This window comes from Solanum verrucosum, unplaced genomic scaffold, assembly GCF_900185275.1.
Source record: "Solanum verrucosum unplaced genomic scaffold, falcon-dt-bn FXZP01000208.1, whole genome shotgun sequence".
In the NCBI taxonomy this organism is placed as follows: Eukaryota; Viridiplantae; Streptophyta; class Magnoliopsida; order Solanales; family Solanaceae; genus Solanum; species Solanum verrucosum.
In genome coordinates, this window is record NW_026020329.1 from 2,018,932 (window position 1) to 2,033,940 (window position 15,009).

At 36.8% G+C, this 15,009-nt stretch overlaps 1 protein-coding gene and 1 long non-coding RNA gene across 3 annotated transcripts in view; one reads left to right on the top strand and one right to left on the bottom strand.

The window, feature by feature from the left end:
* Positions 1-15,009, bottom strand: part of LOC125836077 (uncharacterized) — a 405,731-nt gene that overhangs the window by 208,160 nt on the left and 182,562 nt on the right. The gene's annotated exons all lie outside the window — the stretch shown is intronic.
* LOC125836062 (guanine nucleotide exchange factor SPIKE 1) overlaps positions 1-15,009 on the top strand; it is a 57,206-nt gene that overhangs the window by 11,102 nt on the left and 31,095 nt on the right. Inside the window, exons 10-15 of the mRNA XM_049515146.1 lie at positions 1,649-1,918; positions 2,348-2,515; positions 2,594-2,785; positions 2,962-3,005; positions 11,244-11,313; positions 12,908-13,069. Of these exons, the coding sequence (XP_049371103.1) occupies positions 1,649-1,918; positions 2,348-2,515; positions 2,594-2,785; positions 2,962-3,005; positions 11,244-11,313; positions 12,908-13,069 (906 nt within the window). The remainder of the gene's footprint in view (positions 1-1,648; positions 1,919-2,347; positions 2,516-2,593; positions 2,786-2,961; positions 3,006-11,243; positions 11,314-12,907; positions 13,070-15,009) is intronic.

The window sequence follows — 15,009 nt, forward strand, 5'->3', positions numbered from 1 at the left end:
TTTGTTATCTTTATGATTTCTATTCACTTATTGGTTTAAGAATAATTTAGAGCCTGTTTGGAATGGCTTATTTTAAGTGTTTTTAAGCCAAAATAGCTTTTAAGCACTTTTTTTGACTGTTTGGGTAAATTAAAAAGTGCCTATAAGCGCTTGATTTAAGGGTAAAATGATAAAAATAAGCCAAAAAAGCAAAAGCTAATCCAAACAGACTCTTAGTGGCCTTTGATGCAATCTAACTTATTTTACCATTACTTTTTTTTTAGTATGTCTTGTATGTTGATCCTTCTCCTTAAACAAAGTCAAAGAAGGACCCACTAGTGTATCCTTCCAAAATAGAGTTCCCTTCCATCCATGATATTGATCCTCAATCTGCCTTTTAGATTCAACCACAACTTCCTGATGGATCTCCATAGGCTGATTCCATAAGGAGTGGTCACAGTTCCTCATAAAGTATGTTCTTCTTTGGTGAACCTCCACAGTTGTTTTGCTTCTTTAAGCTCCTGATTCCCATGCCCCTTTCTTTTTTTTTTTACTTATGGTCAGCTTTTTCCATTTAACCAAATGGAATCCTCTCTTCTATCTATTGCCTTGCCATAGGAAATTGCTCCTTACTACATCCAACCTCTTTTCTGCATTTACCGATATAGGAAATAGTGACATCGTATATGTGGGAAGTGCATCCAGAACTAGTTGATTGGAACCAATCTACCTCTAAAAGATATGCAGTTCGTCTTTGGTAGCATCTTTTCTCACATATTTCTATGATCCAGACCGTATATCTTTGGATTTGCTCTTTTCCCCAAGCGGCATTCCAAGATGCATGGTTGGGGTGCTTCCAATTTCTCCACCCAATGTATCAACCATCTGTTGCATTCTGTCCACTACATTCACTGGAAAAATCTGTCTCTTTCTCTAGTTTATATATAATCCTGAGGTTGCTTAGTAAATTAAGTAATCAGTTGAATCAATCAAAGTAAAGCATAATAAGCAAGTAAATCACGGCATATCACCTAGTACCTGCACAAGCGCTCGTCACCTCGCCTATACGCTCCCCTCATTTACATAGTATATTTCTCATCCTCTAGTTGGGAAAAATCCCCCATTGAAGTCTTAAGTCTTAACTTACTTCGGTTTGACTGTAGCTTTAATCCTCTCAATATCTCTTTTTTTTGGTTTTGGAGAAAACAATAAAACCTCTCAATATCTCTACCGCTTCTTGATGAAAGTGCTTTTCAAAATAAGTTGCCTTTGGTAGCATGGCCAAACAGACTCTTCAGTCTTGTTAGATGACTTCTAATATTGTTATTACAATTATTACAGTTATGTATATATATTTAACTTAGTTTAACTCTTATTTTTATGTGGTGTGATGATGACTTGAGGTAGGCTTAAATGAAATCGTGAGGATTCATATAACTAACCCCAACTTGTTTGGGACTAAGGCATAATTGTTGTGGTCCGTCCACCACCATAAAGCATTGCTATATAGGAATTTAATGTTGCATCTATTCCTGCTTATGAGTTTTTCCTCCCATTACTCGATTGAAGTCAGCACGTTCTTCTGATTTCTTTTGCTTAAGTAACTAATTTACACATTTCAATTCTGCATCCCTTCTGTCAGTTGATATTTGATTTGATTAAATTTCAGGATCCAAAGAGGAAGGTTCATAAACCAGTAAAAGGTGTCTTGAAATTGGAAATCGAAAAACTGCCAGCTAGCTCTACTGAAGTTGAAAATGCTTTGGAGAGTGGTAGTTTGATCTATGATTCTCTTGATCATGGCGACCATTTGAATGATTCAACTTCTATGAAATGCCCTACTAATGGTTCCTTTTCCAAGTCTAAATCATCTGAGATGAAAGAGCTTGTTCGGAATGGTTCAGTTACTCATGAAAATGTGGAAAATACTGCTGATGATGTAAGTGTCGTCTTTCAAATCAATGTTTTTTCCTTTTAAGTTCAACAATTATAACTTTAGAATTGCTTAGTATATAGCTGGCACATTTCAGTGGTATGTTGTTTGAGAGATGTGCTTTTCTGTTCAGCTGCTTTAGTCTAAACTCTCATATATGGAAGCCTCAGCCGTCACCCTGATGATCTGGTACATCTTTGTCTAAAGATGATTCTAAGATCGTCTAAGATAATATACTTAAGTAAATCTTGTGCTCATATAATGTGACCAAAATACTTTTCAGTTTATTGCAAAGGCTTAAATGCAGAGCAACATAATTTTTCCAAATCTTGTGATATAGGTTACGTGGCCTGTTGGTCTTGCACCTGTCAACTTGTTCGATGAGATTTGATTCATTACTAACTGATTCAGAATAAATTATATTTGAGTGTACAGTTTGAAGCTTTTGACTTCCGCACAACGACAAGGAATGAACCGTTCTTGCAGCTCTTTCACTGCTTATATGTCTACCCCTTGACTGTTAGTATGAGTCGGAAACGAAACATGTTTATTCGTGTTGAACTGAGAAGGGACGACACAGATATTCGAAAACCATCTCTAGAGGTCTGTATTTGTGTTTTCAGAGCAGTTTATTTTGTAGATTTCATGTGGTTGGATTCCTATATAACTCTCTATCATTAGGCTATGCATCCAAAGGAACCAGGTGTACCACTTCAGAAATGGTCTCACACACAAGTTGCTGTGGGGGCAAGGGTGGCCAGCTACCATGATGAAATCAAAGTTTCTTTGCCTGTTATTTGGACACCATCACATCACCTTTTGTTTACTTTCTATCATGTTGATCTTCAGACAAAACTTGAAGCACCAAAGCCGGTAAGTTTGATGTTAATTGGCTTTTGAGGATCGTGTCAATTAAACTGACAGTTTGAGCGTTCCTCTCTTCACCCTGCATGTGTTGGAATGTGTGTGTTTTCCACATGTTAGAGTTGGTACACTGGTTGATGGCAGACTCTTTATAAGTTGCTCTTTTCTTTGTTTACTTCTGCCAGGTGGTAATTGGATATGCTTCACTTCCATTATCGACACATGCACAGTATGTTTTTCTATTCTTTGACTAAAGTGTCTTTTATATTTCCCCTTCACTTTAATATCGATGTTTTTCAATATCTAGCTGGATTTTTCCTCTGTTAGTACCTTTATTTCGGGCACACATCTCATTTAATTGAGGGAGCAGCTTTGGGCCATCGGCTGCCCAGTAGAAAGAGGGAAACTCCTTTTCAAGAATGGGCCAGATTTTTCAAGTCAAGTCATTTTTAATGACATAACTTGTTAAAGCCCAATACCACTTAACAGTGGTAATTTTCCAGAACTCCCAGAGCTGCAATACAATCAAGATACAGAAAGAATAGCCACTCAGAACTCGAATCCAATTGCCTAGGTGGAGGAGGAGATGGTTAACATGGTCGGAGAATCAATTATAGAATCTCAACACCTATTAATGAGTTAATATCTCAAAATGTCATTGAACTATGAGAATTTAACTAGCAAAGTCATTGAACTTTGTTTTGTTTCAATAGAATCACTCAACTTAACACTTTTATCTTCAAAAATCACTCAACTACATTTATCATTAAAATAAATTTGACATAAAAAATAAATTCTTTTTTATTTCATATAATCATAGACTCCACAAATAAACAATTTTTTTTTTTAAAAAACTAAAAATGGTGCGGATTTTGACCTTTTCTTGAAAAAAAATGTTGCAAAATAAAAAATAATGTAAAAAATGGTGACTTTTAGATTTGTTATTTCTCTGTGGATTGTTCCTGTTCAGTGAGTCCACCAGAGGTTCACACTTTCTTTTTTTGATAAGGTAACTTTATATTCACATCAAAACTCATCAGCAAAGCCTGATGAGGTGGGATTTACAGCCCCCAGGGGGTAATTTCAAAAGCCAAAAACTGGCCAAAACTTTACAATTGAGCTTTAAAATCCACTAAGCTATCTACCTCCCCCACCAAATCCTGTTTACACCAAAAATACAGCAGGCTCAAGCTATTCATCTTGATTTTCTGAGTGCTGTTAAGTTTCCCATCATGTGATCTTTCATTTCTTTCCTTCCACAATGTCCACCAGATGCAGGCTGGGATGCATTTCCACCAGTCCTCTTTGGATCTTCTTCTTCTGCCCACTCCTTCCCATTGTCTCAACAACTCTAAAGTAGTCTTGGGCATTACCCAGTTAACTCCAAGTATACATAAGAACATGTTCCATAGATTTGCAGCTGTTCTGCAGTGTAAGAATAAGTGACTATTAACTTCTGCCTCTTCCCCACACATGAAACACCTTGAGCAAATTTGTATACCTCTTCTTTGTAACACTTAATGAGTTAGACATGCTTCCCTAATTGCCAACCAAATAAAACCTGAGTCCTTGTGAGGAACCTTGATTTTCCAGATTAGTTTCCAAGGCCATTCCATTTCCATAGCCTGATTAGAGTTTAAGCTCCAGTAACAAGACTTCACAGAAAAAATCCCTTTCTTGTGCATCCCCACCAAAAAATCGCTGTTTGCGTGTTTTCCCTCCCATCATTCCCCCATTTAGTGCTTCTTAGCATATTCGCATAGGAAATGTTGTTGTCAACCAGTCTATGCTTCTCTAAGTTCCCCCCACGTTTGGACTAATGAATCTCCCAACTTTCTCTGCAATTCCTGTCCAGCCTGAGTTAAAATTTAGCTTCGGTATAATGATGACTGCCCTTCTTCTACCTCTGACGTTTATCAAGCTTATATATCTGCCAAACTTGTTAAAATTCTTGGCGCAATAGATTTCTGAAAAGGCATCTTTTTTCTTCCATCTTCTAACTGAGTTCCCCTTCGATTTGGAAGCTTCTCGCAAGGTCCAAGAAATCCATTCCATATCTTTGCCATTGAATGTTGTTCTCGTCACAAACTTCCTGTTTCTTTCTGTGCAGTCATACCAATCTCCTGTTGTACCTGAGGTTCTTGCAATATCGTATGATTTGAATCCCACCGCGAAGTAAATGATGTCGTCCATCAAATGCTTGGCTGAGGATGAAAGAGAATGGAAAGAAAGAGAGAGAAAGAGAAAGAGAAAAGAGAGAGAAAGAAGAAGCGAAAAGGTGTTCCAATGATCGGAAGGGATCACCGGATATAGAGGAAGGAGAGTTAGGAAGGCAGTTCTCCGGCGACCTACCGAAAAGAGGGTTCTCTCTCTCCTAGGAAGTAGGAGAGAGAGTTTTTGGGAAAAGTGCCTCCACTTTCTTTCTAGTTTCTTGGTGTAAAAATTATATTTTGAGAAAAATGGGAATTGTTCGAAGAAATTTAAAATTATTCAAAATGTATTAGAAATAACACTTCAACGGGAGAAAGTGCCTGGAAATGGTGCAGATTCAATTTTTTTCAAAAAGTAAAATAAAAAATAATGTGGGAAATTTTAAATTTTTATTTATTTGTGGGATTCTTGTTTATATGGTATAAAAACAACTTATTTTGCCATGTCAATTTGATTTTAAAGATAAATGTATTTGAGTGATTTTTGAAGATTAAAGTGATAAGTTGAGTGATTTTATTGATACAAAATAAAATTTAATGACTTTGTTGATTAAATTCTTATAGTTCAATGACCTTTTGAGATATTAACTCCCTATTAATAGAGATAGATGATAATTGTGAGAAATATTGGAGAAAAAATATTATTGAATTGTTGTCTCTACATTATTACATAGACCGTACAATACAATCCTTGACCAAGTAGGAAACTACATTCTATTCCTATTCCTATCTCTATTGTAAGTAGGATTGTATATACCTATTCCTACCAGTGGCGGACCTACCTTGTGCATAATGGGTGCTTAAGCACCCACTGCCTTTTGTGACAAACTTTACTATTTATGTATCAAATTTAGTATTTCATTGAAATGTATTAATTGAGCAACCATTCTATGTAGTAATTTTCGAGTTAAAAAAAATTGAGCACCCATAATATAAAATTTTTGGATCCGCCACTGTATTTCCTACTCTAACGATAATGAAGTAAGGGGGGGAGATGTCAGAAAGGAGGACAATGGAGCTTTAGAAACAGGATTGGGTAAAGTTTTGGGTGTTGATTTCCAGGGCCATGGAGAGGAGGCCTTGGAATTATTACTTCAAGTGGACAATTCAAGACATGCCAGGAGAATGGAAGTAGAGGGTGTGCAAGAAAACAAGATTCAGAGGTTCCCAAGATTTAAAAAGTCTAGTAACTTTGATGTGAAATTGAAAAATAGTGGAAACAGGGGTACGTGGAGAAACTTGCTCAAAATCTTTCTCTCTCCTAATCTAGGAGAGCAGAATTCCCCTCCGGTGACCGAATGTCACCAAAATCCTCTCCTCTTTTCTTTCTTTCTTTCAAACTGGCATAATCTTCTTTTTCTTCTAACCTATTTTCCTTTTCTTCTAATCAATATAAAGATATGATTTTCTTCGCAATGGGATTCAAGTCTTATGACATAGCTAGAGATGAATCACGAGCGGAGATGTGGTATGACTGGACTGAGAGAAGAAGGATCATGATTAGTAGAGCTAGCTTTAGTCAGAAATCGATGGAATGGATCTGTTCGATCCTTAAGGAAACGTCAAAGGTGAAAGGAAACACAGTTAGAAGATGGAGAAGACAGGAGCATGTTTCACACTTATTCTGTGCAAGAAACTTTAACAACAAAGGAAGATATATAAGCATTATCAGCATTCAAGGAAAGAGCAAAGCAGTATTAATAGTCCCAGAAATCTCATTCAGTGTTGGTTGGTGGGATCTGGCCACCAAAATTGAAAAGTTCATTTATTACAAAGCTAATAAGAGACAGTCAATCAGAATTATAAAATAGTGGATAAAGAGATTCCATATGCAGAGTCGGTGAGGAGGAGCAGATGGTCGTCCAGAGAGATCAATAGTGCAGTCATAAAGGAGAGAGGGGACACCATCCTCAATCAACCTTGAAATGAGCTCTTAGGCAAGAGCCTTGTTGGTAGCTTTCCAACAATTGGATCTGAGATGGCCACCCTGTCGGAAGTTCGTAGATGGGCAAACAAAAATTGGAACCAAGCCCACGGCCTTAACGTTTACGAGATGGGAAACAACTGCTTTCTCTTCGAGTTTACGTCCATAAATGCGGCCGAGCATGTTCTTAGAGGAAGATGGTTGTGGAAGAATCAAGGAATTCGGCTGCAATGGTGGTCGCTGACTGTTGGTGCAATTCAATCTAGGGTTGCCATAAGCCAGTTGTGGATCAGTGGGCCTCCCTTTACATTTGTGGTTTCAGAATGTATTTAAAGCAGTGGGGGACTTCTGCCGTGGCTGGGTGAAGACAGAGGAGGAAACAAATCTTCGCAATCACCTAAAGTGGGCAAGAATACTAGTCAAAGCCAACGGAAATTCCATTCCGAAGGAGGTGAAGATAGCTTTTGAAGGTATTGAGTATATCATACAAGTATGGGATGAAACACCGACAAGGTTTTTCGCCGGAGAGAGTGCCTACGATATCGGAGGAGATAGGAGGACTCAGTCTTCAAACCAATGGTTATTGCAGAAGGGTGAAACTTTGAAATCCACTCCTCTGCCTGCCAGCTGGTGACATGAACTTTCACGTGGGAAGCACAAAAGATTTGAATCTATTAATAGGGCACGTGATACTAAGCAGCTGAAAGGAAAAGAGTTAGGCTTGGACCCACTGGCCCAACAAGCTTTATTTATCCTGTGAATGAAGTACCACAGATCAGCCTCCTGGCAAACATTTTAGGTGGCAAGATAGGGGAACTTCCCACCACCTATCTTGGCATGCCTTTGGGAGCTAAGAGTAAATCTTTGAGCATCTGGAACTCTGTGGTAGAAAAATGTGAAAGGAAGTTGGTTAACTGGAAAAGTCCATACTTATCCTCGGGTGGTAGAGTCACACTTATCAACAGTGTTCTTGATGCCATGCCAACCTATATGATGTCCCTTTTTCCTATGCCTGGGAAGATCATTCAGAGGCTGGACACAATCAGAAGAAATTTTGTTTGGCAAGGTAATAGGGAAGGGGTTAAGAAATTTCACTTGGTTAATGGGATGCTGTTATTTCCAACAAAAAAGAGAGAGGTCTGCGAATTAAGAATTTGAAAGCCCACAATAAGAGCCTTCTGCTAAAATGGCTCTGGAGGCTAGCAACAGATGATCAGAGCTTATGGAAGGACACTATCTTTGCAAGATATGGAAAGGAAGGATCATGGACTACTAAGGAGGTTAATACTCCTTATGGTGTGGGTCTATGGAGAACTATTAGAAATCAGTGGCCTGGAATTTGGAGCAACTCTGTGATTAATGTGGGAAATGGGAGGAAAACCTTGTTCTGGAATGATATATGGATGGGACAAACACCTTTGAGACAACAGTTCCCAGACATTTATATTCTCAATCAGCAGAAAATGGCTGCAATTGTAGAAGTAAAAAATGAACAAGGATGGAACCTGATTTTTAGAAGGTTCCTCAATGACTTGGAAATGGAGAGATTGACTCAGTTCTATAATACCTTGGAACAAGCCAAGAACCTCACTTGTGAGGAAGACAAATTGACATGGAAGCTGGAGAAAGATGGCAAGTTCAAGGTGAAATCAGCCTACAAACTACTATACATTTCAACAGAAACCAAGGAGTTGTGGCCTTGGAAGATGATCTGGAAAGGGAAGATACCACATAAGGTGGCTTACTTCACATGGCTTGTTGCAAGACAATCTGTTCTGACTTAGGATAACTTAATGAAAAGAGGAAAGGACTTATACTCCAGATGTTTTTTTGTGAATCTGAGACGGACAATAAACCATCTTTTTTTGCATTGTAAAGTGACTGAGAAACTATGGAAGTATTTCATTAACCTAAGAGGTATCACATGGACCATGCCTAGAAATACTGTAGAAGTCCTAGCATGTTGGAATAGAGATGGAAATCAGTCAGGACACAAGGAGAGATGGAAGATTGTCCCTGCCTGCATCTGGTGGACAATATGGAGTGAGAGAAATCAAAGATGTTTTGAGAACAAGAGCATCCCTTTCCAAAGCATTAAAATGAATTGTTTAGTGACCTTTTACTTTTGGTGTATCCATTCAATTCCCAAGGATCCGGGGAACATCACCCTATTCTTAGATAGTTTATGAGGGAGATAGGTGTTTTGATTCTTTTTGGTAAACCCTCTATACTTTTGATGTAATTACTACAGGAGTTCACTATTGGTGTACTTCTATGTTTATAATACCAGTTAACTTTCTCAAAAAAAAAAAAAGTGATAGATGAAATTTAAATTGGTTTAATGGAATGTAAGGGACTAAATAACAGGGATAAGAGAAGATTAATCAAAATAATTTGGGGGGATGGAATGCAGACATCATTTGTTTGCAAGAAACTAAGTTAGAAGGGGATGTGATAGAGGATGTTAGGCAGATTTAGGGAGGGAGATAGATTTGGAAGCTAGTGGGACTAGATGGGGAATTCTAATGTTATGGGATTGCGTGGAAGGGGGATATTCTTGAGATTGACATCTACTCTGTAACCTGCGAATTTGAAGCTCAACTTCAAAATTTCACTTGTCACATTACAAGGGCTTATGCCCCCAATTGCTATATGGAAAGGAGGCTTGGCTGGGAGGAAATAAGGGGGCTATAAGGGGTTTAATAGAAGGACCTTGGGCTTTGTGTGGAGATTTCAATGCGGTGAGGTTCATCTCAAAGAAGAGAAACTGTTTGAGAAGGAAAAAAGGCATGAGAGAATTTGTAGATTTCATAGAAGATCTGAAGTAGATTGACATTCAACTAGAGGATGACCCATATACTTGGTTCAAAGGAGATAATCAAGACATCACCTCCAGAATTGATAGGCTTCTGTTATCAGAAGAACGGGATGATAGCTTCAACAACATCAAATAGATTGCTTTGCAGTGGCTCAGATTAGACCACACTCCTATGGCATTGCAGGGGGGGGGGTGTGTGGAACCAAAACAAAAATTATTTCAGGTTTGAAAACTAATAGTAAGACACAGGGGTTCACAAACAGAATTAAGGAATGGTGGGACACTTCCAACTTCTCCGGGAGACCAAATTTCATACTTGCTTCAAACTTAAGGCATTAAAAGGAAAAGCTTAAGGTTTGCAGCATGAGTGATCAAGGGAATTGGGGAGCCAAAATGATGATCTTACTCAAAGAACTGGTTGTTTTTTTATGAAGTTAGTAAGGGTAGATCACTAACTGAGGTAACAAGGTACAATTTTGGATTATGAGGAATTGGTCAAATATGAAGAAATTTCACCGAGACAACGAGACAAGATCACTGTGGTTAAAGGAGGGGAACAAGAACACTAATTTCTTCCAAAGATTGGCCAATGCACACAAGAGTACAACAACATTGATCAACTAGTAATCCAAGGAGAACAAACCCAAGATCCTGCCAGAATTAAAGGGGAGATAGTAGATTTCTACAAGAAGCTATATACAAAGACTATTGATTGAATTAAAGGGGAGATAGTAGAATCCAACAATTGTATGTCTGTTTTTCTAGTTTTTATATGATTTTTTGCTTATATATTCTGTCTCTATTTATTTTGGTCTTTTTTCTTTTAAATTGTGCTTCACTTCAATGACATGAGCGCTTTGCTTCTTGCTTAGCTTAAAGCGTGAAGCGGGACCTTGTCACTTTTTACCGCTTTGCGCTCCCCTAAACACTGATAGGAACAAACAAAAGAATATAAAAGAAAAACTCTGATGGATTTAGTTGTTTTTTAGTTTTATTTCCTGCATTTGCATTGTTCAAATGTAGCATTCAAGTGGTCCAAGGTGGCAGACTTAATATCTAGTTGTCATGAGTGGCTTGGGCTCGAAACCCTCCTGTCATTATACTCTTTTAACTGCACCAACTGATATGGGATTGATGCATAGTTGAATGTTTTTACTGCTTAAATGTATTGGTTTAATTTGGCAGCTCTGGGTTAGTTTTTGTAACAACAGAATTTCTTTTGTGTAGATGCATGACCATCCAACAGAACATGAATTAGGGTACTACTTATTGTAATTTGTCACTGTAACTTGTTTATTTTCCTTTCTGGGAAAACTTTAAGACCTGCTACTTGTTGTAATTTATTTTCTGACAATTACTTATTCACTCTCCTGTGGGGTGCGTGTGTGTGTGTGTGTTCTGTATTAGTTGTTCTGTACTTCTCCTATGGGATCGGTAATTAAAGCTCTATCTTGCCTTGGCAATGTATATTCTCTTGAGAAATGTGAGATTTTAACATGCTGGAGTTTCATCCAGGTTCAGATCTGAGATATCCTTGCCAATCATGAAAGAATTGGTTCCTCATTATCTTCAAGAAAGTGGCAAGGTTTGTTTCCTATCATGTTTGCTATTGTTAACCTTCCATCACTCTTTATGTTCTGGTTGTGTTTTATGTATGAACTGTTATTTTATGTTTAATTTGGGAGTTTTGTTTCATTTTTTAACTTCTCATCTCATTTCTTTTTCTGGGAGTTCAATTTCTTGCCCTTCTAGACTGATGATTATAGCTGCAGTACAGGGCTAGGGTAGCTCTTTCTTTACTTTTCAGGATTGAAATCTTCTCTATTTGAATATTCCTAGTTATTTTGCCTTTTTGTGGAAAAGTTCCACACGGCTTTTTCATGAAGATAATTTTTTGGGTATGATAAGAAAAGCCCTGCATTCAAGGTGTTCACAAAAAAAAGTAAAGAGCCCTACTGAAATATGATAATTTACTTAGAACATCCAATCATCTTTGCTGATTGGAAAGTATATATAATCGAAATATTGAAAAAACTATGAAGGTTCTGCTAATATCTACTTAATCATTTTCAGTTTCTTCATACCTCATCCATTTCGTTTGTTCCAAATTGCCACATGAGTGCCAAAAGTGCTACTTGCTGTGTTCTTCTTCGCTCCTCCTTTCGAACTTCCACTATAGTAACATCTCTGTGATTGTTCATTGTTCATGGCAGTACACCCTCAATGTCAATCCCAAACATTCATTGCATCAATACCTGTATGCCACCTTAATCTTGCCATGAAGATGCGAATGCCAAATGCTGTGGATTGTCCCACTTTTCCTTTTAAGCCACGTATAGTGGTCGATGCAATTTGTTCTTGGTGTGATTACTTTTTGACAAAGGTGTTGTCTATATTCTACAGTTTTAGAACACCTCTTACCAGCTCTCAAGTAACCTACTCAACCTATCTATTCTTAATTGAGACGTATTCAGCCTATGTGCTCTTAATTGACTCCTTAACTGCTCTAGAAGAATCTTAGAACTGTCAGAATCTGTATGCTCTTTTGTTTACTCATTGTGATATTTAGTCGTAGACCCAACAAGCCTACTATAGCCCGTAATCTTTGGACTTGATAGTTTTGAATTATCTGATAGGTGTTATGAGCCTTTTGAATTTTCAAAGCCATACCTTCTCTTCCCTGTTGTTCTCGTCCTGCACATGAGATCCTAAGATCTCCTTTCTATCTGTCTCTTTCCTAATTCCCCTTTCCCATTTTTTTTAACCTGGTGTACCAACTGCATCACAGAGCTCTTCAACAATGAGTTATTTTCCAATTTCCTGCCTCTATGTTTTGAAGATCTTCTGTCAGATCATTGTGATGGTGAGCCATACACAGCCTGGATTTTTCTTTAGTTTTCTTTCTTAACTTTTAAAGTAGATTCCTTATCTTGAATCACTGTTTTTTCCGCCAAGATAATATCTGGAACAGCTATATTACTCCTTTCTGTTCCCAGCCATGGATAATTGCTTTTTTCTTAGGCAGCTTCTACCTGATGATTAGTTTTCATGCTACCTTAGCCATCTGTCCAAGTCCCACTGGATTTCCCTCTTTTAGTTATACTCGTTTTGTTGTGGACAGGTGACAGGCATGATAGTCCTGATGACATCATAATTTCTTTATGTTTTCTTTCTTGTAGGAAAGGCTGGATTACTTGGAAGATGGAAAGAATATCTTCAAGCTTCGTTTACGACTATGTTCATCATTATACCCAGTTAGTGAGCGCATTAGGGATTTTTTCCTCGAGTATGATAGGCATACTCTACGGACAAGCCCCCCTTGGGGATCTGAACTTCTTGAGGTACCATAACTAGAGTTGTCATTGACCATTAGCTGTTATTCCCTGTGCTGTAGTTATCACATTCTAAAGGTACTGTGCAAAAGTCGGGACTTTGTTTTCCCTTTTTTTGTTTGTTAATTTGTTTGAAAAGTTAACTGTAAAGGACTGAATATTACTGGAGCTTACAAATCAACGGAAATATAAAAATAGGTAGTAGGGAACCTATCTTGGTAATGAGATACTTTTGAAATTTGTGGTCTAAAATAAGTCATATATTTGTGTGGCTAAAAATTATTTCATTAAGGGCTCGTTTGGTAGGGAGTATTTGGAGAAATAATCCATGTATTATGTATGGTATTATTTAGTACTATGTTTGGTAGGAATTTTAGGCCTATGTTTAACTAGTCCATGGATTAGTTATACACCCTACATGGTATTATAGGATGTATAACTACTACCTTCAATTGATGGTATTAGTAATACATATGATTTAATACCATGTGATTAATCTATGTAAAGACAAAAAATACCCCTCAAATCCTTTTAATCATTTTATTTATTTTCTTGATTTTATGTTTTATATTTGTACTAATAAATTTATTTAAATAAATCAGCTTACATATTTTATTATTTAGAAACTGTTGTTGTTTGTTGCTAAATAAATCCAATGCAAATCAATATAATATTTGAAATGAGAGTTGTTTAACATTTACTAATTGAAAAGGCAAGTATATGACCACATGATGTTTGTGATCTTAATTGAATGTATTATTTGTTGATATATATGTGATTTTCTAATTATTTGTATTTTTGAACAATTTATAAAGTTGCATACATATTAAATCTACAACTTTAATTTGCAATTTTTATGTGTAAAGCAAATGGTTTATGTGATTTTACTATTGTTTATCGTCTTTTGGTTTTAAAAGTAGATGATCTATCTTTTTTAAATTGAAATCTGATATTTTGTGAGTGATCAATTTATTAAGATGACAATTATTTACCCTCAAATAATTCAAGTGGGAAAATAACAAATATGGCGACAAGATAGTTCATCTCCTAGCTAGTTAGAAAGGGACAAAAAAAAAAATATTGTCTGGAGTTATCTACCTTGACCCAATTACATAAAATAGAAAATCCCATAATAATCATATATATATTTTTTTTTTTGATAAAGGTAACATTTGTATATCAATCATTAGCTCAAAGCTGGTATCCAAAAATTTACATCATATCCTCCCTCCATACATGTGTGTCGGGCATAAACAAAAGATAAAGAAAAAATAGAAGAAAAAAGAGAACTATCCCTAGATCCTCCTTTCACCTTTATAAGGACCCTAGAATGTCTACAATAGCCACAAGGTCATCTATATACTCTGAACTACACCAATAGCAAAAAGTGATAATGCAGTTCATTTTAATCTTGTGCAGAGGGCTGCTCTTGTTATCAAAATTCCTAGAATTCCTTTCTTTCCATATGGTCCACCAAATAACAGCTGGGACAATTTTCCATCTACTCTTGTCTGTGCTGCCACTGCCCTCCATATTCCAGCTTTCTAGAGCCTGTCCTGTTCTCCCTGGAACAGTCCAACTTATACCTATGAAGCTAGTAAACAAATTCCATAGCTGGCGAACCACTTTACAATGTAAGAAAAGATGATTAATTGTCTTTGCAACCTGCTCACAAAAACAGTAGCTTGGGCACATTTGTATTCCCCTCTTCATAAGATTCTCTTGTGTAAGTACAACCTCTTTCACCACCAACCAAGTAAAAACTACCACTTTATATGGTATTTTAACCTTCCATCATATATATATATATATATATATATATATATATATAAAAGAGAACCTTATGCCCGCCTATGTGGCGCCACCACAAACCAGAATTTACTTTTAATTTATTTATTTCCAAAACTAACCTTCCCCTTTCATGAGAAGTTGTGAATTTTATGAAAAAT